Here is a 26,830-nt window from a genome sequence, read left to right as displayed (position 1 = left end):
GCAAATTGAAGATGTTGACTGTGGGCTTTTCATTTCATCGACTAAACGATTAATCAGTCAATTAAGAAAATAATTGGCAGATTAATCGCCCTCGTTAAAGGACAGCTTCAAGTTTTATATCATGTAAGCAAAAGTGAACATGTTTTATTTACGACGGATCTCATGACTTGTTCTCGTGATGTGAACTCTACAGTTCCTCATCCCCGTCAGAGCTTTTTAGCACCTTTCAGCTCGTTGTTTTGGTTTTCTGGCCCCCCGACCTTGTTTCAGTTCACTCTCACTTCTCTTCTAAGATCTCTGAACTCGATCTGTCTCCTGTTTGGTGCGGAGCCGGTTAAGTTAGTGACTCATAACTTAGTGAAAAACAAGAGTGAATATTGGACTTATATTCATCAGGAGGCCAGAACTCCAAACGAATGATAATTTCAACATTGATATCTGCTGAATGTGTAAATCTGCAGCTGTTTACTGTCTTCACCTCATTTTTTTAAGATGATGTCAGAGTTCACAGCTTGTTTGTTTCCCACAAGTGCCCAAAAAAACCAATCTTAACTACAAGTTAAGATAAAGTTTATCTTAGATTTAGAACGGTAGCCGAGCAACTGACTACTAGAGTTAGATATTTAGTTTACAAACCTGATTTGCCTTTTTAATCATTTCTAATTCATCATTCATAAGATCTTTTTTTTTCCTTTTAGCTCTTTGTGAAACGCTCCTTCGATCTTGTGAATTCACACTGAAATATTTAGTGTGGGTTGTGACACGTCAGCCTGTTGGATACGTTGGTGTCGCTCCGGAGTCGTAGCTGTTACCTGTTAATGCAGTTAAGTCACAAGACTGTTTGAACAGTTTTTCCTTGAGGAGGAATCTCTCCCCGCTCTGCCTCGAGGCTGAAGCTTTCATCTGCTTGTTAAAGTTAAAAATACGACAACAGAACAATCGGCTCTGGAAACACGTGAAACGATCACATGTTCTGTAGCTAACGAGCAGGAAATCAACCGTGTGAAAACATCTTGGTCGCATCAGTGCTGGTAAGATTCAGGACTCAATAAAATCAAAAATATTTTGATGTTTCACCTGAAGATTAAATGAGAACTTTTAGAGAACTTTGTCACTATTTCACAACTATAGTAATATTTCATCTGCTGTGTCTTCTAAATTTGATCCAGAGAGCATAAAATCACCAAAAACAAAACCCTAAAATCCAGATTTGGTTTTTTAAAAACAAGTCTGAACCAGGAAACTCTTCAATGTCAATATTAATACGACCATATCATCACAGTAATAAACGACACAGATGTTCTGGAGGCTTTTTGTTTCCTGCGTGACAAAAAGTCAAATGAACGATATTCGTTTGCAAACTTTTAATGAGACAAAACTGAAAACAATAAATTACAAGAAATCTGGATAAATAAATATTTAGCTATGCATTACCTTCATTTCCATAAACAGTGCTTTGACAAAAAGATCAACAGCAGTAAGAAAACAGGCTTAGAAAAAAAAAAAAAAAAAAAAAAAAAAGCATTTATATGGCAAATGAGACTAAACGAATCCCAGACGAGGACGAATCCTGACCGAAGGATATTTTTCCAGTAGATTTCTCCGTGAAGAGTTTACTGTATGTGTGGGATTATGTTTACCTCAAACTGATGAAAACAGAGACGTTTGTAAACTAACTTAAAGTGTAACATAAAAGCATCTGAATCCCATTAACGTGTAATGTGATTCTTCCAGTAAGTGTCCAGCATTTTATCTCGACTCCTTCTCTTTTAATGTTTCTTATCAAACATCTGTTTCTTTTCCTCCGCTCGTGTGTAATGATGAACAAACATGATTTATGATCCGGCGAGTGTTACACACTTCTTCATTCTGTTTCTCTCCGGGAGAAGCAGACCAAAAACAACACAGAGTCTGAAGAGTTTCAGAGATGAATCAGTCATTACAGCAGATTGTAAAGAAGAGCGTCAGAGTTACAGTCCTGCAGGAGTTTGTTTTTCAAAAAGGATGTTTGAAGATTAAAAGAAAAGGATGTTTACGGTTGAATAGTTTCATCTGAAGATGTGAAATGAAAAATATTCAAGAGGAGGTTATAAACCTGTAGAGGAAGGAGTGTCGGTGCTGAAGGTTCAAGAGTTCAAAAGGCGACAGAGGAGAAGTTGACTCCTCTGCCAGGTCCGTGGAGGAGTATCAGATCCGCATCCAGTTCTGCATTGATGAGTCAAACCTGTGCTTGTTGTTTTCAAAGTTCAGTCGTCAGCAGCTCTACAGCCCCTTCAGAGAGGAAACCTTCTTCTTCCGAGCAGCCAGCATCTCGTAGAACGGGTCTTTGCTTATCGCAGCTCTGCAGGTGAGAAACGTGGAGGAGGATCAGACGGAGGAAACAAAAAAATAAACAACAATAAAAAAAAAAAAAAGTTTAAATGTGACTCACTTGATGCTGTTGATCCATTCGTCCTTCTCCTCCGCGGTTGGGGCGGAGATTCTGTAAAAAGTGTGGTTGCCCTCGACGACGCGGCCGTCTGCCTCCGTCTTACAGGCCTTGATCACCTGATCTTTGTGGTCCGGGATGAACAGCTCGAAGCAGTTCTGGGGGAGAGAGAAACAAGAGTGAGATGAGTCAACAGGAAACTACCGAAATGTGCAAAAAAACACAAATTAGAAGCGTTTCAGGCTGTAGAGAATAAATCGTTTCCTGATGACAGAGGACATAAAAAACAAGTCTGTAAAGAATTGATTTGTGGTGGTTCTGTATCTGAAAACACTGGACCTGCTTTAAAAATGAAAAGTTTTAATGAGGCAACTAATGGATATCGAACCACAACAAGTATCGCACTTAATGGGGGATAAATGACATATTTTAACATAATTAACATATTTTAAGACATTTCTACTTGTTGCTTGGTTTATTTTTTGACAAATTTCTCGGACACATTTATCAAAACGTCAATCTTTTCTCCACATCTTGTGCGGAGAAAAACAGCGGCAGTCAGTCAGTCACATGACAGTAAAGTGGTGGAGAGATAAGAGTTCAGTTTACCGGTTTCTTGGAGTCATCAACTTCTCTGATACTCAGATTTTCCAGTGGAATAATCCCTCTGGGTTCTTTATCCTTATAAACACAGCAGAGAGAGAAAATAAATAACACTGTAAGAGATCTAAGTATAACGTGCGTGAGCCTACACACAGTATTTGAGGATATTTCTGCAGCCAAAATAGGAATTACTTACAGTCGTGTATTCAAAGTAGTAAAGGCAGTTATCTGTGAGAATAAACCAGCGTCTCTTCCAGGTCTTCACTCGTCCACCTGAGGAGAGATTACTGGTGAGCGGTGACGTCGATAAACGACAGAAAACGTCTGTTAGAGCTGAAGCAAACTGATCAGCAGGTTAAATAAAGACTAATGATTGCAAAGATGAAAGCTGAGGTTAAAACTCAGGTCAGTGTGGTCCAGCAGTCAGAAGCAGATGTGAAACAACTGTTTTGTTTTGTTTTTTTAATTGTTTTACATCAGTGCTCAACAGCACGCAGCGCAGGAATGAAATGTCTTCATTCTGAATGAAATCTAGATGTAAAATATGCAAAAAGCTGATGTGCACACAGCCACTGAGGGGGGGTAAAAGGGGAGGGGAAGGGGAGGGGCGGGGAGGGGCGGCTCAGAGGCAAAGCCGTGCGTTGAAGCTGGCGAGTTTGAGCTTTTAGGGTACATACCTCCTGAAGTCACAACATGAAACACAAGAAGAAGAATGTCAAAAAACACATTTTACATTACATGAAGTGCATGTAAACACACAACAGATGCACAAGAGTTACGAGTTCAAACATTTCAGTCAACTTTCTTCTAAATTTCAACATCAGTTTGTCCTCCTCTGGTTAAAGATGTTGTTACGAATCCAGTCCACTAGAGGGCGATCCAGTTTACATTGACCTACAGAGGCTGGATGGATCCAGAAGTGAATGAATAATGAAGTATTATGAAGTATGGACGCACATACCGAGTTTGAGTAGCCACCCCTCTCTGTCGGGGTTGAAGAAGGTGTGTGTGAGGTCGTTCCCATCATCCTCTGGGATCTTAAAGGGTTCATTCTTGATGCTGTCGTACAGATTCTACACAGAGGCCAAAATAAAGAGAAGAAATGTTATCTTAGATAATTGGATGGCATGTCCTGGCGTGAAAACAGGCAGGATATTTGTGTAAAGGTCAGATCTTGTGGACTTCACCAGTCAAAATGTTCATTTGAGGAATAAACAAACATGTCCTTTTGTGTTGTTTATTTTAAAATGAAGCTTCCAGCGAGTTGAAGTTTTAGTAAAATAAACTGACCCTGAGCAGGTCCTCCGGCAGGTCTCCTCCGTCATTGATGCCTCGATTCATCGCCGTAAATCTCTGAACGGACGGTTTGTCCTTCACGTTGGGGTTGTGTAAACTGGTGTTCAGCATGATCACAGCGAACGACAACACGTAACAAGTATCTGGAAAAACAGATAATATATGTGCACATTTTAATGACTGAAATAAATACACAAACAAAGATTAAATGAGATTTGCTCCTTTGTAAATATTTTAGCAGATTTAAAGAGAAAAAACACTCATGTTTATTGTGTTTTAGAAATATGTTTCCACTGACTTAAGTTTAAAACTGATGTTTTCATCACAACAGCAAATTATCTGTGATGTATTTTTGGGATTAAGTCTGAAGTCAAAATGCTAAAACACATGATGTACATGATATTTCAGGGGGAAAAAGCAGTATTTTAACTTCTTTTAGTGCTCATAAAAATAAAAATACTATGACTGGAAACGTGTTTTTGTACATCACACACACACATACCCGTGCTCTGAAACACTCCAGGGTTACAGCGACAGTATCGCTGTGCGAAGGCCTCCATCATGCGGTCGATCTTCTGAGCCTCGCCAGGCAGCCTGAAGCTCCACAGGAACTGCCTGAGAGCCTGGACCAGGTTCAAGTCTGTGAACTCGTGTAACTGCAGGAAGGCGTGCAGAACCTCGATGTTGAAGTCATCTCTGCACGACACGCGCGGTCCCACACAAACACACAACCCACATGCACACGCACACAGGCAGGGGGGAGGAAGGACAACGAAAACAGGATCAAGACCTGAACGCAGCTCTGTTTAGCTCACTGAGTTGGCAACAAAAAGAGATGGATGAGATGTGACGAATCAGATAAAAAACAGATTAATGGATGATCTGTTAAGCTCATATATTCTGTATTGATAAGGCTCGATTTGTCCTCAATGCTGGACAAAGTCCACAGATAGAAAATATGAGGATTATCCTGTTCCGAGAACTCTCTGGGTCCATCATCATCATCACTTCTGATGAGAGGAACTAGTTGGGAAGAGCAACATTAGTCTCACTCACCTCTCCCCCAGGTAGTCGCCGATGGCCGTCTTATTAAGCCCCTCCCCCTTGTAGAGGAACTGGGCGATGTCATTGCTGGTGTTTTTCAGCAGGGAGCTGTCAATCAAGAATCGGATCCCCTGAGGAGGAAAAGCAGCCAATCAGAGCTCAGATCATAGTCTGGACATCAGTATTTACACTAAATATGAGAACAGGTGAAGTTAACAGTCTTTGTCCAGTGAGACAAACAAAATTCAGATTAATCACTTGTTTAAATTTTAAAAATATTCATAACTGCGTCTCAGTTTCACCACAATAGTTTGACATTTTGGGAAATAATCATAATTCACTTTCTGGTGGAGAGTTACGTGCCGGACTATTTCTTGGGCAGGACCAGTAACTTCCTGGGGTATCTGCTGGTTGCCTGGCAACTGCTTGACGGCAAGAAATAGTTTGGCAAAAAGTCCTCCATAAAACGGCAAATTGTTGCTTTTACAAACAAGATATAACATGTTGGTACGTGAGCTTTAAAGGTCGATTTTTATTAAGTTCGGACAAAGGCAGGCTAGCTGTTTACCGTCTTCATGCTAAGCTAACTGCTGCTGGCTCTGGCTTCATATTTTCAGACATGAGAACAGCATCGATCTCCTCATCTTACTCTTACCCAGAAAGCGAAAAAGTGTATTTCCCACAATGTTGAACTATTGTGTTACTGTCAGTCTTCTACATAAAGACAGAGCCTGACGTCGACTGATTCTCACCTTCTTGGGGTCCATGTTGAACTTCTTCCGGCCCATGGCCATCTGTTTATTCCTCTGCATGCTTTTCCTAAAAAACAAGAGAACAACTCTGTAAGTGGTTGAATCCGCATCAGTCCCACTAATACTGAGAAGAGGATTTGTCTAAACAGAAAATGAATTGACAGAAATTTGATCATTGTTTATTTATGAGGCAAAATGTCAAATATTCAGCGGTTCCAGCTTCTCCAATGTGAGGATTTGCTGCTTTTCTCTGTTTTGTAAACTGAATCTGTTCGAGGCTGAGATTCATTCTCGACCTTCGGGACAAATATCCAACAACCTCTTTCAGCTACAGAAGGTGAAGCTTTTGATACGGTTGAGAGCTCCGACAATAATTCAGTAAGTGGACCTTGTGTTTAGACTGGTTTCCACTGAATATTTTTGGGACTGCTGGTCAAACAAAACAAGCTCCTTGAAAATGCTTCCTTACTCTCATTTTCATAGACTAAACGATTAATTAAAAAAAGAGTCAACAGATGAATCGATAACGAAAACATTTGTTTTTGCAGCCCCGAAGCCAAACATGCATCTGTGTGTCAGATCCCCGTGAACACATGAAACAAAAGGCTGAGTGGACCAGAGCTGCCTACGCATGAAGCACAGAAATGGTGGTTGAAGAGATACTTTACCTCTCTTCAGTCAGGCCCAGGTTTTCAATCTCATTGGTCACCTCTGCTATCTCATCCTTCAGCCTCTGAGAGCAGACGGGAGAGAGAGAGAGAGAGAGAGAGAGAGAGAGAGAGAAAGAGAGCGATGAAGACGAGTGATGAGACAGAAAGAGGGGGGGGGGGGGGAAAGGAAGGAAATACAGTTGAATAATTGTGCGTCTTTTCGGCTGCAAATACAGAAACTCAAAAGGAAACGAAAGGCATACATGTGATGTCTGTGTGATGTGTGACTCTTTACATAAAACCTCCGGACATGCTTTGATCTCACCGTCAGCACATTTCATCTTTCATGGTTGTCTGTTCCAGATACGTCTTTACTGACCAACATGTCCGGACAAGAGCTTCCTGCTAAGAAGATGACCCAGTAAAACCCTGAAAAAGTGCAGACGTGATTCTCTCTCTCTCATTCTTCCTCTCGGCAGGAGTTATTCAGAACAGCCGCGCTCTGCAGAAAATCCTCTCTGGGAGCTGTAGCACCTGTTCTGGGGTCAGAGCTGACCACCCCTCTCTCTCTCTCTCTCTGTCTCTCTCTCTCCCCACTCCTGACCCAGATTTACCAGCCTGCTTCTCTCTCCCCCCCACCATCAACTGACTCCCTCCCCAGTCTGTGCGAGCGTCACACTGGTGGGGAGACAGGAATATGCAGGATCAAAGACTTTGACTGGCTTAGCGGAGCTGCTCAGCAGAGCTCAGAAGCAGAGGTTATGGGAGTCTCGAACGCAGGTGAGAAGCAGATGGAGAAACACTGAGCCCAGAAGATAACGAACTAATTATAGAAGAGAGAGAGAGAGAGAAAAAGACGCAACCTGAGATATAATCATCTAAACAGAATATGTGTGTAGAGCAGGTGACGTAGCCCTTATCTGAGGTAAATAACTTCAGCTGTCAGGATTCCTCCCATGTGCGTTTCCATGGTTACACCCCCTCGTAAACGAACAGCGTCCTCTGTCTCCATTACTGGAATATTTCATGGCTCATTACCCATCAGCCCCCGAGGGCAGGACAGGGCGGCGCTTTAGAGGAGAGAAGCGCAGAACGAGAGTCGACCTCAGTAATAAACTCCATCAATCTATTTACACAGCGTCGCTGCCCGGAGGGCGTGTGTTTGTGTGTGTGTGTGTGTTTTGGATGCTCACCTTGCTGACTGAGGATTAATTCTTAAAACAATATTGAACGGCTGTGAGGGAAACTAACAAACTAGGGAGCAAATTAAAGGGGTTTTTTTGAAGGCTGATAATATTTTTACTTTGAGAATTTCCACCTCAGGAATGCTGGGAAAAACATTTAGAGCATGAAAACACGAGACGCTAAAACTTTCCAGTGAAACCAGAATAATAAAAATTATTTTAACATTATCTGATGTTAAAGGCCAAATCACCCACCACACCTACTGGAATGGAAAGTCAGAGATGGATTACTGGACGTTTACTAAACAGTTTCCAGACGGTTTCTGTGTAACTAGTCAGCAGGGAAAAACTCTGCTGGTGCTGAAAGGATTAGTCAATAGAAAATTAATCAACAACACTTCTGATAATTTATCAATCAAATTGTTTATTTAACATATGATTTTTCCAGCTTCTCAAATGTGAGATTTTGTTGTTTTTCTGTTTTATATCATTGTAAATTAAATATCTTTGGTTGTTTTGTCCAAACAAGAGTCCAAAACTCAATTTATGAACAATTCATATGAATATTAACAAACAGCAGCCCTAAACCTGATCATATCAGAGGTGGATGATATGAGTGGTCAATAATTAAGGGTCTAATAACAGTATAACTGTATAACTACAGATTTTAAAGCTCCTTGAGGCAGATTTGTGATTTTTTGATATTGATTTGTACAAATAAAACTGACTTGACAATATGTGACATGAAATAAATGAGGCGTTGTGTGAGTTTAGGCACAGGAGTCATTTTATAGTCACATGTTCTAAACACCCTCCATCTCTCACAATACATATAATATAACATAGACTCATGTATTAGCATTTGTACATGAACTTTGGATGTTTGTTTAAATATGTGTTCATGTTCATAAATGCCTGCTTATAGTTAAAACATTGACAGGAGTGTCTGAAATAGTCGATATCAGTGCGATAGACACTTGGTTATTAATTCTGACGTTCTGAGGTCTGGAGATGGATTATCTGATCTCCAGACCTCAGTGTGTCAGAATTAATAACCAACTTCTCTGACAGTCTCTAAACTAAGACAGGATCACCGCAGGGAACAGTTTGCTGTTGCTGGTTGCAGACACGGTCATGGCTCTTCCTGTTTTTTGCATTTTCATATCAAAAGGAAACGATTTAGCTCACAGAGAAGAACTCTTTAATTAAATGGTGCGAAGATAATTATTTAAACTTAAATGTCAGTAAAACAAAGGAGCTGATTATTGACTTTAGGAAGAGAGGGGAGGAAGTTACTCCTGTTTTTATTGATGATCAAGAGGTGGAGATTTGTCCGTTCTTACAAATATCGGTGTACAAAACTAACCTGGAAGGTAGATACAAACATGGTCCTAAAAAGGTCCTGTGACATAAATAGAGGACTACTTCTTGTTTGTTTTTAACCAGAGCATCATTTCTCATGCTGCTGTTTGTTGGGGGGAGTATTACAGTGGAGGACAAAGGGAGAATAAATAACCTGATCAAAAAAAAGCAGCTCTATCTTTGGCTCACCTCCAGATTTCTTAAAGGTTCTTTTAGAAAATAGAACAAGAATAAAATTGAAGACCTTTCTAAAATATGCAGAAACACCCACTCAGTGGTGTTTTTAGTGGACTGAAAAGTTCTTTTACTGCACGGCTGCTCAATGGAAAGACTGATAAGGTCCTGCTGTGGTGAGGCTTATCGATGACATGTTACACTATTAAATGGCCTTTATGATTATCTATCACTGTTGGCTGTGAGGTCTTTTGTGTTCTTATTTGCTCAGTGTTAACGATTCGTTTTTATTGCCTTGTGTTTAAGCAACATATTAAGTAACTCATTACGTTTTTCAGACTGTTTTAACTGTTTCATCCTGGCTTTGTTTATCTTTGTTTTTAATGTTTTTTCCTCTTGTCATATGTGGTGACTATTTGGTGACTGTCCCTTCGGGGGTCAATAAAGTATATCTAATCTAATATCACCAAACTGTTATATTGGTCCAACCCTACAAACCAGAACATGTAACATCAAAAACCTTCTCAAAATGCAACATAGACATGAGACGCTGCCTGGATAAAAACGTCATTATTGCCCTTTTTATCCTTTTTGTGCTTTTATCTAATTATTATGATTCATTTCTGTCTGCATTTTATATCTTATTTCCAGCTAAGATAAATATTAATATTAAGGTCTTCCTCTACTCCCTTATCATGCCAAAACAAATTCATCCTAATGAAGAGCTGACACAGAAAGTCCCGCTAATTTATTTAGGGTTGTAGGGGGGAACTGAGGCAGCGGGTTAAACTGTCCCTCCAGGCAGAGACAGATAAAGGACACACACAAACACACACACACACACACACACACACACACACACACACACACACACACACACTGTATATATATATATATATGAGGTTCAACCCCCCTCGTACACATGCACCCCCACACAAAGAGGATCATCTGTCTTGAATGCGTACAGTAACGCTCCGGTGGTCATACCCCAATACCCCCTACCCTCCACACACACACACACACACACACACACACACACACACACACACACACATATATTTATATACACACACACACCTCCCAAGGCACACTGGTCTAGACATGGAGGAACAAATCTGGCCAAGGACAAAGAGAGAAGAAAGAACTACCTGAACCATGTCATAAAAACGCAAAAGCAAAACAATGCAGGTTTTTTTTTTTGTTTTGTTTTTTTAAATGGCCAGCTTGAAACAATTGACATGGTTTAAAAAAATGAAATGTTCCAGAGAGAAAGGGAGAAAGAGAGAGATGTGCTACAGTCCAGACGGCCACAAGGTTCACAGCAGGGACAAAAACAAACTCCCTTTCATAGCGGCCCAGCAGAGAATGTGCAGTAATCAGGAGGACAGAAAACAGACTGAGACCACGAGGCTGAACTCCAGATGAATTCAGCTGAGGTTTTCTTTTAAAGTTAAACAAATTGATTAAATAAATAAAACATCACTGGGCCTTGACAAAGTGTGTGTGTGTGTGTGTGTGTGTGTGTGTGTGTGTGTGTGTTTTCTTACTTGTATGTCCTCCAGTAGCTCTTGTTTTCTGCGGCGGATGCTCTCCAGCTCTTGTCTTTCTTCAGGACTGAGGTCATCAGGCACTGAGACGAGAGGAAGAATATATATAACACTCAAATACAAACAAATATATATATCACATATATATACACAATACACACACACATACACACACACACCGGAAGGGGACCTGAGAATCCCACTGGTCTGGGTCATTATGGCAACACAATCTTTGATCCATCAAATTAGCCTCCTCCCCAACATCCAAACCCCAAAGTGGAGATTAAATCAACCCCCTTAGTCCTGTACACACACACACACACACACACACACACACACACACACACACACACACACACTCACTAACCAGTGGCCATAAGAAAAATTCAGTAAGGAGGAGGAAACTATAATAACAACAATAATGAAAATATTGTCCTTCTAAGTCATATTTTACATCTAGAAAGCAACATTTATATTTGCCTGAAAAAAACATAACAATCATAAAATAAAAAGCTGCTTTAGAGGACATTTAAACACTGAAACATGTTAAAACTATCAGTGTTATATAAAAATGTAGTAACAGACAAATAACTTGAAGCACAAACATGAAGAACTATGTAAAAATTTAAAAAATGTTCACACAGTTTTCATATCTTTAGAGATTGTTATAAGTTATATTGGTGACAGAAAATATGCAGGAGAAGAAGAGACGTTTCATCATCAACATCACAACGTACACGTGTGCAGACATTCACTGACTAATCCACCATGGTAGACTATACAAACTGTATGAGAGCAAATGATAGAAAGTTTGCTTTTATATATAATATTAATGGTTCAAACAGACCATTAAACATCATTTTGCCTGATTTCATTCATTGAGCAACGACGAAAAAAGAAGCTGAGAGTCATGTGACTTTAAAATGAATGAAGATGACAAAAGAAACTGACAAAAAGAAGAAAGATCAGCGATGTTGCTGAGCTTTTAAAACAAGATTAAGTGGCATGAAAGCACTTTTTCTTTCCAGATTGAGCACCAGAAATGGAAAGCTGGATATATTTCATTCTTTCTATTGCAAAAAAACAAATGTAGTGTAATGTTTATGTTATTTAGAGCTGAAAATGAATAGAAAATGAATCAGCAACTACATTTAAAAAGCCCTTACACTGTCATGGTACAGAAATGAGTGGTTTCTCATCAGATATAACCCAGAATCTTCCAAAATCACTAATTCTATGAGAAGTTTCATCATACACAGAATAGTAGCTTGTTCTCTCACTTCTGGCCGTTTCCCATTTGTTCTGCCTCAAAAAAACAGTGTTTGGCAGCATCCTAGCATACTTTGATAATAAATGAATTGTTTTGAGTCATTTTTAAAGAAAAAAATATCAAAATTCTCTGGTTCAGCTTTTTAAATGTGAATATTTTCGGGTTTCTTCAGGCTTCTACAACAGTAAACTAAATATCTTCAGGTTGTGGACTGTCTGTCGGGACAAAACAAGACATCTCAGGTTGCATCTTGGGATTTGGGAAACGATGATCGACATTTTTCAGATTTTATAGAGCAAACGACTCATCAGTTAAACAAAAAGGTAATCGAGAGATTCATCGATATTATTGAAATGTTTCCAGCTCCGGTTTTTGACACACTATCCAAAAACAAACAGTTAGATGACACATTACTATCTCCAACAGAAACATCAAAGCAGCTTTAAAAATGGTACATTAGACGTGAATTCTTCCTGTATCCGTTAAGCTCGAACATCGATGCCGCTCCCACCCTCCACACAATACACACCCTGAACTTTATACACCCCGTGTGTGTCCTCTGATAGAACAGAGGTTGGTGGGCAACCACAGACACACGTAACATCTGCAGAGGAATGATAAGGTGAGGAGGGAAATGTGGATCTGTCACAGTGGCTGACTTGTGGTTTTTCTTAAGAAAACTTGAGAGAGAGAGAAAAAAAAAAAAAAAAGACAGAGAACACAGCGCTGTAGAGACGTGCCCATCTGCATATTTCATGTTTTATAATATGCAAGTCTCTCGTCCAAAGATTTTCAAACATCTCATATTCTGCACCATAAAACTATAACTGCTGTTCCTCTCCACTGGGTGCCTCATAATAAAGCTTCTGGCTACTTTCTGATGCATAAAAAAATATGTTTCAACCAATGAAAAAGGTGAAGAAAAGACACAATTTATGGCGAACAAGAAGGAGCCACGAAGGACAAATCAAGCTGTGCTGCTGCTGTTTGTCAGCCTCATTAGTGGAGCCACGCTGGGAGACTCCTGTAAACTGTTTCATTTCACAAGTTACTCACTGTCAACCTCTGGATCAACCGAGGGAAACTCATTTAAGTAGCAGAGGTGCAAGTGTTTTACCAGTACTTTTAAGATTCATAATATTTTACAAGAAGTTTTGTATTTCAAATGATATATTACACCCGGTCAATGCTGAGATGAATATGTAAATAAATAATAGCTTTTTAGACGCCAAAAGGGATCATTTCCAACAAATAAAAAACTGAACTGCAAGAAATCTCAACGTTTTTAAAATTTCTAAAAAAAAAAGTCTTTGTTTAAACCTTGGAGACAAAAATATCTGAGCTCAAGGTTCACTTACTAACTTTTTCCAGAGCTTATAAGTGGATGTAGCGGTCTTTCTCAGGGATGGAGTTCACAATCAACCTGTACATTTAAATAATATTCAATAATCTAATACATAGAGCTGCAAATAACGGCTATTTCCATGATCAATTATCGATCAACCTATTGTTAACTAGTTTACGGACTATCGTAAAATGTCAGAAAATAAGTTCCAGCAGCTCAAGTTGACAAAATATTTGTTTTACTAAGAAAACCCAAAAGTATTGAGTTTACCATCGTAGACGACTAAGAAAACCTGCAAATCTTCATATTTGAGAAGCTGAAACCCGTGGAGTAGGGCTGCACTGACAATTATTTTCATTATCGATTAGTTTCTCGATTAATTGACAAGGTGTTTGGTCCATAAACAGTCAGAAAATGGTGAAAAATGTCCATCACTGTTTTCCAAAGTCCAAGATGACATCCTCAAATGACTTCTGTGTCCCCGCCAACGGTTCACAACCCAAAAGATATTCAGATAACCAGAAAATATTCACACTGGAGAAGCTGGAATCAGAGAATTTTAACTTTTGTTTCTTTAAAAAAAATGAATCAAAGCGATTAATGGACAAATAGTCAGCAGCTAATCGACTAATCATTGCAGCTCAACTGTGGATTTATGGAGTTTTTACTTTAAGAGTGACTTAAACCATCAGGCCATTATATTAATTATTACTGATGAATATTAAGTTAAACTAGTAATCGATGATGTAATTGTTTCAGCTCTATATATACACATTAAGATCATTTGTTGTTTCCACTTTAAACTACATCCTCAAAAAAAAAAAAAAAAAAAAAAGATCATGAGATGTGGTTGAAAGCTCCGGAAAAATCTTGTGGACAGACCTTGAGTAAAGTTATTTTTTGTCAGTCATTTCAAAGTCTGTCTCAGACTCCTCTAAATATATGAAAGGTAAAGTCAGAAAAGGCCAAGGTGGCGTGACAGGTGCCACAGCCTCAGATACTGATATAATTTACATCCTGCAAACACAGACAGTGACGCACTCACTCATTACACACACACACACACACACACACACACACACACACACACACACACACACACACACACACACACACACACACACACACACACACACACACACACACACATGCACACACAGCCTCCACTCAGAATAGAATAACGCGCCATTGTGAGCAGAGAGGTAGTGAAACTGGCATTCACGCTCACTTCCTACCCCCCGACTTTACATTTAGAGAGGAAATAAAAGCCGGCGGCGGATTCGTGATGCTTCATGAAAGCGTGTCACATCACTCTTCTCTCATGTAAACAAAAACACAAAAACATAAACAACTATTGACCCGCGTCCTCTGGCTCCTCAACCATCTGCATAGTCTCGAGGTCAGCCAGTGTGTGTTTGTGTTGCCAAGTAATGGGACACCTTGTCAGAGCGACGCTGCAGATGACCAGCTGCTCCGGACAACCAACATATCTCAGGCCCTAAAGTTTGCTCTCTGTGCTTCTGCATCCACCGTCTGGTTTGTAAGTTATGCAACACATTGCATCCTCTGAAGAAAACTGAACGCCACATTAATCAATCAGCAGTTACCGTATGTTCTGGTTGGGTTTCCGGCTCTCATGAGGTTTCTGAGGATGATGTGATGACACACACGTACACACACACACACACACACACACACAGACACACACACATTCATTCAGATACATTTCTGCAAATTAGACCTGATGGAGAAGTAGTGCTGACGCAGTACACCCACTCATTTGTGTCATAATCCTAAAAGGTTCATACCAGTGAGAACGTCAGTCTGGCTGAGTGGCTTCACTACCACCAGTCTCGGTTGTCCCAGTATTCCCAGTGCAGCTTGAAAACAACACACTCACTCACAGGTTGATTCTGAAATCCAAAAGTCTATCTTAGTCGCCAATTCCAGCACCAAAGCAGCCGGTTTTCAGCAGCCCAGCCTGGTGTCTCCTATAACACAGCAGTAATCCAGCCCTGTCAGAGCCCTCCAATCCCAATCCTGTGGTCCTCTAGTCCAGCCTCCCTGCCTCTTAATCCTCAGGCGCTCACTCCAGCAGGGGAGAGAGGACGGAGAGAGAGGAGAAGGGAGCAGGCCTGCAGCTAAATGAGGATGAGGACGAGAGTGTTCGTGAGTGTGTGAGGGGGAAAACCCTTGAACTCTCATCTCTCTTCCTCCCTCCCTCCCTCTGTCCATCTTGACTCCTCCCTCCTTCCCTCCCTCCCTGAACGAGCAGAGCATCAAACACCGGCTCCCCCACGTGGACACCGGTGTCCGAGAGAGAGAGAGAGAGGGCAGGGCAGTTTTGCATGCACGTTCAAAACACTGAGTGGTAAAGAAATGAGGAGAATGCAAACCTGAGTTTGACTCACTTGTCCTGGATACTAGAGCTGCAACAATTAGTCGATTAACCGACTGCCAGAAAATTAAACGCCAACTATTTTGATAATTGATTAATAGTTTTTTAATGTTTTAAAGGTACAACAAGGAACTTTAATTTCGTGTTGATTTTAGCGGCCCCTGTGGACAAAAGCGGTAGTGTTTTCCCAGAATGAAGACTGCATTTCCCATGAGCGCCACCGCCTCGTGTCGTAAAGATCTTGGCTAGCATTTGTTTTAGAAGTGAGTGAAAGAAAGAGCCACTTATTTTTAATACTGTTTTTCTTTTTTAAACACAGCTGTTTGCGGGATGCACAGCGATGAGGTAATGTATCTATTTGTAGCTATGTAAGATTAATAATTGTAATACTTTGTTCATACACCTCGGTTACATCTAAGACTGCATTCACGCCAAATCTGGCAATGTGGCGCCTTCCTGCAGGGTTATGCGGTGTGTTTATTTCTCTTCATTCACTCTCTAGCTCGCTCGGCCAACGCTGCTCTCTCTCTCTCTTTCTCTCGTCTTTTTAAAATTGAGTCAGGAAGCCGACGACGAGTCTAACTTTACTTTTGACGTTATCAAACGAAGAGAATATCCTCCCCTCGTCCCTGCAACCTCTTTATACTCCCTCATGCTCAAGCTATTTAAGTAGCTGGAATACAATTTTAGCATTTTTTCTTAAAAAATTACTTAAAATGATTTAACAATTATCAAAATAGTTTCTGTCGATCGACACACTTATTAATTGACTAATTGTTGCAGCTTCACTTAAATGTGAGTATTTTCTGGTTTCTTTTGTCCTCTATGACAGTAAACTGAATATCTTTTGGTTGTGGACTGTTGGTCGGGACAAAACAAGACATTTGAGGACATCATCTTGAACTTTGAGAAACAACAATCAACATATTTCACCATTTTCTGACAGTTTAAAGATCAAATGACTAATCGATTAATCGAGAAAATAATCGGCAGATGAATCGATAATGAAAATAATTGTTAGTTGCAGCCCTGCTGGACACCAAAACATACAAAAAAACAATTTACTTAACAACAGCTCTCTGTTATCGTGGCATTAAATCTGTCTTCAGTCTTCCGTCTCTGCTCATCACATGTTGAATCCTCGCAAATTAAACTCCTACAAAAGAACACACACCAACAACGCCTCCCTCATTGGTTTGTCTCATTATTGGCCCCCACAGGACGGCAGCTGACCCAGGACCCAAGGCAAAGCAGTTTGGTTATGACTAGGAAAAGATCTGTGTTTTGAGATTGAGCGTTGCAGTGTCTGGCACCGTTCACAAGGCAATATTTGTCCATTTCAGTATTCACAAGGCGATAATTGTCCGTTACAATGTTCCCTGGCCTGAGGATAACAAGCTCAGCAGAGTGATATAATCCAGCGTTTATGGTAAACTCCCTGGTGACTGATTGCATTCACACAGCCGTAAGGCTCAAAAGTCCAGTAAGTAAGGAGGTAAAAATAAATCAAACTGCTCAGGGAAGGAAAAATAAACTGTTGCAGAAAAGAAAAACATCTTAATATGACAGAGAGAGAATGTGAGGACATTTCTGACAACTTGAACTGCTCTCTGAGGGTGGAAAAGTCTTTTAAAGTGGAGTATCTGTCAGGTGGGGGGAAAAAAAGGCTTCCAGTATTATAATTATGCTTAAAAATAAAGTAGCACCCACTCTGTCAAGTGGAAAATGTCATGAAAAGCCACCTTTACTGCTTGTAGCTCTAATATTTCCTACTTGACAGAATGAGTGATCTTTCATTAAAACCAATTTATGTTACTAAAGGTTTTGACAGTTTATTCCTAAATGACAGAATGAGCTACCTTTATTTAAGCATATTTGGTAATCAGATTTGACAGATATTTCCCACCTGACAGAGTAAGATACTTTACTGTAAAGTACAGCTTGACACAAAAGAGTAGTTGTGGTGAAGATGACAAATAATAAATTAGTGTATCTTGTTTATTGTATTGTATTTGTGGCTTATTCTTCCTCTTTTCTCAGTACTTTTATGCAAGTACTGTACCTCAGAAGAATTTTGAGGTACTTGTACTTTGAATATTTCCATTTGATGCTACTTTATACTTCCGAGCTTTTAAAATACAACACATTGTTAAAGATGAAACCAGTGGTTTCTAACCCTTTGGGCTTTTTTTGGCACATGGTTTCACTTCAACAAATGTTCAAATGATCCAATATGTCACCAAAAATCAAAGATTAGACAAAAAGTCTTCTTTTCTCTCCCATTAATCTTCTCACAACCCCTCAGATTTATCTGGTGACCCTTTGGTGGGGCCCTGACCCCTAGGTTGGGAACCACTGGACTAAACTAGCTAACTGTATATAAAGTAGTGGAAACTAGCTCCACCTCCAGCAGCTACAACAGTAACATGCTGCTCTAACACTGATGCTTCACTATTAATAATCTAATGATGTCATATATAATAATATATCAGTCAGAGGAACCAAACTACTACTTTTACTGCGATACTTAAACTACACTTAACTGATAATACTTATGTACCTTTGCTTGAGTAGGTTTTTTTCATGCAAGACTTTAGTAATGGAGTATTTTTACACTACTGTATTGGTACCTTTACTTGAGTAAAGGATCTTAGTACTTCTTCCACCACTGATCTTTTCACCAACTATTTCTGACGATGAGGTACTTTTTGGTCACAAATTGGAGAACTACGCAGTTTAGTCCACGCAGCCAAGTTAACTAAAAAAAAACCAAGTATTTTTGAGGGTGATTTCTTCATTTCCAACTAATAAATGACTGCTTTGACTGTATTTATAGACACATGAATTATGAAGTGCTGCACAATAAGCACAAACCCCCATAAAGTCTGGCCTCAAACCAGATTAATAATAAAGGATCCCTTGTGCCAGTTAATACAGACTGTCAAAGAGCATTAACTTAATCAGTCAGGACAGATGAGGACTTGTTGCTTTCGCTCTGTTGATAAGAAATGAAATGCTGAAACCAGCATCAACCACAAACTACCCGCTACGCGCTGATTTATTTAAGTTATCTAGCGTTAAAGTTACGTTAGTTGCTAATCTGGTTAGCCTGAAGGTTAGCCCTGCTAAACTAAAGCGGGTCAAAGCAACTTACCAACTCCGTCTTCCGACTTCAAAACCATGTTCGTGCTGCTGGTCGACGCTGACTGATAACAAGAAAAGCTAAACTTTTAAGTTTTAAGTAACTTTAAAGGCCAAAAAGTGTCTGTATTTTGTCACTCCGTTACCGTTAAACTGGCAGTTAATGACAACTGTCTCTGCGGAGACAGCCGGTGTTGGGGCAGGATGACGTAGGCGTGGCTTCAGCGGCTGCAGCCAATCAGAAAGCGGTTAATGGTTGCCTAGCCAACTATCTATCCATCTATTTATCCATCTATTTATCCATCCATCTATTTATCCATCTATGTATCTATCCATCTACCTATCAATCTATTTATCCATCCTTCTATTTATCCATCTATGTATCTATCAATCTATTTATCCATCTATTTATCCATCCATCTATTTTATCTATCCATCTATTTATCCATCTATTTATCTATCCATCCATCTATTTATACATCTATTTATCCATCCATCTATTTATCTATCTATGTATCTATCCATCTACCTATCAATCTATTTATCCATCCTTCTATTTATCCATCTATGTATCTATCAATCTATTTATCCATCTATTTATCCATCCATCTATTTTATCTATCCATCTATTTATCCATCTATTTATCTATCCATCCATCTATTTATACATCTATTTATCCATCCATCTATTTATCTATCTATTTATCTATCTAAAAATACTCCTGGTAAATCTTAATTATGATGATACAGAGTCAGAATTATGAAAGATCAAGTCACATTTATGACAATTTTAGTCATTATTATGTGATGTAGAGACATTATCATCGTACTAACATTACTATCATTTTGACTTAATATCTTAATCTTAATATATCATCTATATCCTATAATATATTGACTTATCTTACCCATACAGCAATGCAAAAATACTCCATTACAAGTAAAAGTCCTGCATGAAAAATCCGACTTTAGTAAAAGTACATAAGTATTATCAGCTTGATGTAGTTAAAGTATTGCAGTAAAAGTAGTAGTTTGGTTCCTCTGACTGATATATTATTATATATGACATCATTAGATTATTAATACTGAAACATCAGTGTTAGAGCAGCATGTTACTGTTGTAGCTGCTGGAGGTGGAGCTAGTTTCAACTACTTTATATACAGTTAGCTAGTTTAGTTCAGTGGTTCCCAACCTAGGGGTCAGGCCCCTCCAAAAGGTCACCAGATAAATCTGAGGGGTCGTAAGATGATTAATAGGAGAGGAAAGAAAAAAAATAAAGTTCTGATACACAAATCTGTTTTCAGTTTGTGGATTTTTTTTCTCTAATCTTTGATTTTTGGTGAAATATTGGATCATTTTAACATTTATTGAAGTGAAACCATGTGAGAAGTTTAGAGGGAAAAATCACTATTTGGTGGAGCTGTTAACAACTCATAGACATCTGAAATGTGACCCGACTACACACTGCTTTTTGAAAGACATCAAAAGAAAATGATTGAATAAAACCACTAATCTAGGGGTAATAAAATAACTATTAAAATACAGCAAATAACATCAAATAAAACATGTAAAACTGAATATGTATTAAAACTATAAACACACACGTAAAAACGATAGAAAATAAACGATGTACGAAGCACATAAAACACGTCTAATGATGAAAACACTGAAGGTGACTGTGTTAATTCTGAGTTAATGTTTCTGCAGTCAGCATGTCTTGTATTGACTTGTCATTCCAATCATTTCAGCTGTTTTTAATACTTTGGAAAGGTTTTCATAAGGATATGTGTGCAGAGAGAAATGGGAAAAATGAAAGGAACAAATATATTTAATGTTTGCATGCCTGAATCTGTTTAATTATGTGATACCAAGTCATCATTTTGAGATCTCATCTCTGACTTAACAGCTACTAACTTACTATCATTTTTGACTTAATATCTCATCATTTTGACTGCTTGTAATAACACTATAGGCTGCACTATAAGCATATGTGTATGTGGAGAGAAATTAAAATAAAAATGTATTAATTCACATGTTTGCATGCTTGAATCTGTTTGTAGTTTTTACAGATGTCCGTGTGTGTATATGTGTGTGTGTGTGTATGGGTGTATCTGTTCACAAAACCAGTTTTAATGTCTTTTGGCTCGGGGATATGTGTGAATGTTTCACTTATTGATGTTTTAGCACTCCACCCTGTGGTGGCGTGTTCAAGCAGGAAAAGAACACAGACAGGACGCAACAAGAAGTATAAAATAATTAATTATAAAGTGAACCTGCTGGAGAAGAGACACACATTTAAACCACATGGGTGTGAAGACTGAGGAAGCACATTTGATATCAGAAACGACTCGTGTGTGAGAGAAAGAGGAAGGGCGAGGAGAGGATGCAGGGAAGGATAGAGGAAAAGAGGGCGAAGGATTGCAGCTGTGCGCTTGAATCAGTGCTTTATTCAGACTTTGGACACACCAAAAACAGGATATGTTGAGGAGGGGTGAGGAAGAGCTGCTGCAATTTAACAGTTTAAAGGGTCAGCTCACCCAAATACAAAAAACACATTTTCTCCCTTCTATTGAGCGACAGATTGTGAACAGACTGTTTCCACTGGGACTTTCTCATCGGTAAAAAGTAGTCCAAATGAAAACCTTTGACAGTGAGGTCTGTGTATTATCCAAATTAACCAGTACATTGTTTCTGGAAAGAGTCATTTTTCACTGTTGTGACCACCAGAAATTAAATCCCTTCATTGCTCTGAGGTGGAGGCCCAAATCTCTTGGACACATCTCAAAACCAAGATCAGCATAGATAGATCTTTATTGTCCAAGGAGGGAAATGTGTTTTCACAATTCCTGCAAATATACAAAACAGTGAACATGTGGTCATATATCCACATACTCTTTCATGCTGGAGGTGAGTTAAAAAACGAACAAACTCTTTAATACTTTTGCAGGAAAAAGGTAAATCTGAAGATACGAATCATTCTCAAAGGATTGATTGAGCAAATCTGCTTCACAGCTGAAGGGTTTATCTGTGAAATCGCTCAGGCTTCAGAGGCGTTAAAGCTCAAGGCAAAAACAAAGAAGAAGAAAGCAGACTAACAAAGAAGAAAGCAGAGGAAATGACACGGAAAAAGATGGGGAAGTCCCGCTATAGAAAGAAATGTCATAAAAAGCCATAAGGCAAAAGGAAATAACCTGCTTGAGTACTGAACTGCTTTCATTGTGTAAAAATGGCTTTTGAATGAATGCATAGATACACATTACTGTATAAAAGCACCTGTGGGCAGCAATGGAGATTATGTCACTCCAGCACCCACTGGAGAGGAAGATCCTGGACCAGAGGATGATGGGTTTGCGTCATGTTCTCAAATCAAGCCCACCATCTCTCTCTCTCTCACACACACACACACGCACACAGTTTGCCTGACTCATGTGTGCACATGAACACAGAAATGTCAAAAGCACAGCATGGCACATACACACACACACACACACACACACACACACATACAGTACACACACACACACTACAGAGTGCTCTGTGTCTTGAAAATCACCACGGCAACTGAACACTGATAGCACTTTGTGCCAGTCTTGCTCTCCACGTCTCTCGCTGTGTTTGTCTGTCATTTCTAGAGTCACACAAAGCAACATATAAGCAACAAAGACCTGTGTGAATAACAACGGTGATAATTTATTCATAAAGCACTTTTTTTTTTTCCAAATCAGAAAAAATGTGCATGAATAAAGAGAAAGCAGGTTCACGCAGCTCGAAATAAAGGTTAATTGCATGACAGAACTACTCAAAAAGCTCAAAAATAGTTCACAATAACACAAGACGAGTGTATTTATCTTAAAAGCACTTACCTGTAGCAGCAGCAGGTGCCGCAGCTCGCACCGTAGGACAGAGAAATGCCTGAAAACTGGAGGCACACAGCTCACTGACGGTCCCCATCACTACACAGTGTGTGCTCAGGAGTTTGTGACAAAACACTGTTTGAGGCTCTAGCGGTATCCTCTGAGCATCTCTTTGCTTTACTCCCCCTTAAATCGGCGTCATTACTCAAAAAGGAGACCAAATCAGCAGGATCAGGTTCTGGTTTCAGCGTAAAGCTGTTTGGAAAAAAAGCTTTTCTCCCATCGACTGCTACCAGACTCTGATGGACTCTGAGAAAAACGCTCTCCACTCTCACTCTCTCTCTCTCTCCTCCCTCCTCGCTCTTGTTCACACACTTGACCTCACTCCCGAATACAGCCTCACACACTCCACACTTCCACTACTGTACACACACACACATGCACAAACCGTTCATGTTTTAACACATCATATATACGTTTCTGGAAAAAATCTGTTTCACATAAAAATGCACATCAACACAAACGCACAAAGGGACACACATACTGTATATAGAGACACCCACTGCTGTGTCGCTTTGAACAGTTGTTAAAAGTATTCTTGGAAGTGATGACAAATGGACACACACATGCACACACACGCTCGTATCCTCCTGTTTCACACCCCCACACACACATCAGAGCCCAGTTTAGTTTAGTCAGAGCAAACACACACGCGGACACATATATTGCATATCAGAGGTGGAAGTGTTCACATACTTCAGTTTATGAGTAAAAGTAGATTATATTATCAGCTAATGTGATTATATCAGAAGTTAAAGTACTTATTATGCAGAACAGTCCCCTTCAGAGTTTTATATGATTATATTAATTATATTCTTAGGTTATTATTACTGTTGCTTTAATGTGTGTTGTATCTGGTCGAGATGAAGCTAATTTCAACTATTCATATAATGTTGGGTTGTTTCATCTATAGGAATACATCATCATAAATGGATACGTTGAAATATTTATCTGCAAAGTTGCAATCATTGTCATCAAATGGATGCAGTGGAGTAAGAAGTACAATATTTGTCTGTGTAAAGTACTATAAAATAGAATAAAATACAAATTCTCGAGTAAAATACAACAAAACTGATTGAGGTAATGCTCTTACCTTCCACCACCGTAAGTCATTAGTCACCGGTGCAGTATCATGTCATCTAATACAAGAACACCAACTGTTGTCTCAGGAAATACCACCAGAAATTTTCTAGACAGTTAAGATGAAACCTGGAAAATCAATAATCATTCAGTATCAGTGGTAGCAAATTAGCTAATGCACAGGAATGGAATGCACTTCAATCGTAAGTCGCTTCAGACAAAAGCGTCGGCCAATTTAATGTAATGTAATAGCAGCGACACCAGTCGCAGTAACAATAGTAATAGCAGAAGTCATGCTTGTAGCACCGGTTATGACATCAGTAACACTGCGAGGAGCACCAACAGAATTAGAACAGTGAAAAAACTACTGCAGTAAAAAGATCTAAATGGTCTAAAGCAGTAGCAGTAATGATACCAATGGGAGCCTTCATTGTATTAGCAGTAGCAGCCAAAGCTAGATTAACTAACAGGGCACACTGCAAACTATCTGGGGCCTCAGAAACCCAAAAGCACCAGATTCATTTGACAAAACTGATTTCAAATAATTGCACCACTAAAGCACAATATCAACTGATATCATAAGAGAGGGCTTTGAGGTGGGTCCTATGTTTAATTCTCTAATCATAAAGCCATGTCTTGAAGAGGATTAAGACCTGCATTATGTCTTATTTATTATGTATTTTGCATATAGTGTATATATATATATGCATATAATATGTTTCAAATTAATTTTTGATTGATCAAATTATGTCAAAGCAAACCTGGAGTCATAGGCAGTATTTCAGTATTTGGATACCATAAACAATGCAGGGAGACTGGGAGGAATGGGGGGTAAAAGATGGCTTAGCAGATTTATGTCAATAAACCAGTTTTAGCAGTATTAAAGTCAATATTAGCCATGACAGTGGTAGTATTGATTAGAGGAAGTACAGTTACTATAATGGCTTCATAACAAAGGGAAAGTGCTTCCTGTCTTGCATATTTCTATATAATGACTTAAAAAGGTATGAAAAATGCTACTGTAGTGTCGTAGCAGCCGTGTTGGAGAGACTACTCTATATAGACCTACAAATACAGCCACTAAAGCTAAATATAAACGGCATCTGTCATAAGAGACCAGTGCCACTATAGACATGGAATGGGAATGTGATATCATCGCGTTTTCAGACTGTCTTAGAGTCGGATTTTGATACACGACATACTTCCTTATTTTTTGGTTTTCTCCGTTGCTTCAATGCCTTCACTTGCACTGTATTTCCTATCTCTCCAACTCTTAATTCACTCCACTTTTCTGTATCTCTTTATTATAGACCATAATAATAGTCCAACTATTTGTGTCTTTGATTTAATCTGATACCTCTTCTCACCTCTCTGGAGCGCTGACCTCTTTCTGTTGACCTCATCCACTCTTGAACTCTCCTGCCACTTATCACTTGGTGGTGTATTCATCTTTTCCTCCCTCAGAGCTTGTACAACTGGGAAATGGGGATATCTTATCTGTTCAACACTATTTTGTCCCTTCATAATGGCACATAGTACATACAGATATGCATATTTACTTCAGTACTGCCTGCCAGGTGGTACTGAATAGCAGTGGAAGAGTAGGTGGTGTGATGTAAGTGGCCCTGGATGAACTTTTTATGTGATTTGCATATAAAATGAAACCACAAAAACAACACAGTCTGTTTCCACAGCATCAGCCTTCATAGGGCAGCGATGAAGAATTGCTGACGAAATTGCACACGGATGGACCTTTCCATATATAGATGATATATGCAGTTGGGTTAATGTTACTTGTGGTGCACCGCCTGCTGCTGCTGCTGCTTATCATTTAAACCATGTACAACACAAAATGAGAAAAATAGTCTTTTTTCACTAAGAGACACCTCACAGTGCATTCTGGGTGTGGAAAGAAACAAATAACAGTGTTGATGTAGAATCCACCAAAAGTCAAGGATTCCAGATGATTTATTCACATGATTTTTTAAACAAGATCTATAAAATTAACATGCTGAAGATGAGGAAAACATAATTATTCTGATTGATTCCCCTCATACAGTATGTTTTCTCTCTAAATGCCAGTGGCGCCTGCTCCTGTTGACACCCAGCGGCCAAAAAACATGTCTCAAAACATGTAAAACATGATCATATTGAAGTACTTTACATGATTTAGTTCATGTTTTCTATTTGTGAGGCTCCTGGTAGAAAAATAAAAACACTTCCTTTCTCATTTTGCCTCTCCTAGACTCATTTCTAAAATGCATCAGGTTGCCATGCCAACCCTAAAATCTCAGAGTGTAAGAGATCAGGAAAGTGCAATGACCATCTTTCCTCCCCCTCACAGATAAGAAACAATAATAGTCATTGTCTTGTTGCTCAATATTGCTCCTTGTGATTGTTTATAACATGTTTTTTTTTCTAAATTGATTAATTGATTTTCAACAAAGATGCAACATGCAGTTTTTGTAGTCATACAACACCATTTTGTTCTCTTTAAAACACATTTATAAATTTGTTTTGTTTATTTGTAAGGCTCCATGTGCAATACCAATCATAAATGATACCATACCTGCTTGTTGTATCAGAGTTACTGTAGCTAAAAGCAATTTTTCTTCACAGCTCCCACCGACTCAAACTGCTC

At 39.1% G+C, this 26,830-nt stretch overlaps 1 protein-coding gene across 7 annotated transcripts; it reads right to left on the bottom strand.

Annotated features, from left to right (window-relative positions):
• Positions 1-30: 30 nt before the first annotated feature.
• Positions 31-26,830, bottom strand: LOC121886496 (cytohesin-1-like). 7 transcript variants are annotated; one of them, XM_042396516.1, is made up of 13 exons: positions 26,759-26,830; positions 25,557-25,664; positions 11,041-11,123; positions 6,792-6,856; positions 6,124-6,190; positions 5,384-5,502; positions 4,830-5,023; positions 4,322-4,470; positions 3,993-4,104; positions 3,228-3,304; positions 3,038-3,109; positions 2,432-2,586; positions 31-2,341 (listed from the first exon to the last, which is right to left on the bottom strand). In XM_042396516.1, the coding sequence occupies exons 2-13, from the start codon at positions 25,636-25,638 to the stop codon at positions 2,263-2,265; spliced, it is 1,254 nt and encodes a 417-aa protein (XP_042252450.1). In that variant the 5' UTR covers positions 25,639-25,664; positions 26,759-26,830; the 3' UTR covers positions 31-2,262. The 7 variants fall into 7 exon arrangements, with proteins under 7 accessions (XP_042252450.1, XP_042252451.1, XP_042252453.1 ...); XM_042396517.1 differs by lacking the exons at positions 25,557-25,664; positions 26,759-26,830 and adding exons at positions 19,208-19,259; positions 19,341-19,412 and having other exon boundaries at positions 3,228-3,306; positions 3,992-4,104; XM_042396519.1 differs by lacking the exons at positions 25,557-25,664; positions 26,759-26,830 and adding an exon at positions 24,203-24,318 and having other exon boundaries at positions 3,228-3,306; positions 3,992-4,104.

Source organism: Thunnus maccoyii, chromosome 20 (assembly GCF_910596095.1).
Source record: "Thunnus maccoyii chromosome 20, fThuMac1.1, whole genome shotgun sequence".
NCBI classification, from domain to species: Eukaryota; Metazoa; Chordata; class Actinopteri; order Scombriformes; family Scombridae; genus Thunnus; species Thunnus maccoyii.
This window is presented reverse-complemented; position numbering and strand designations above follow the sequence as displayed.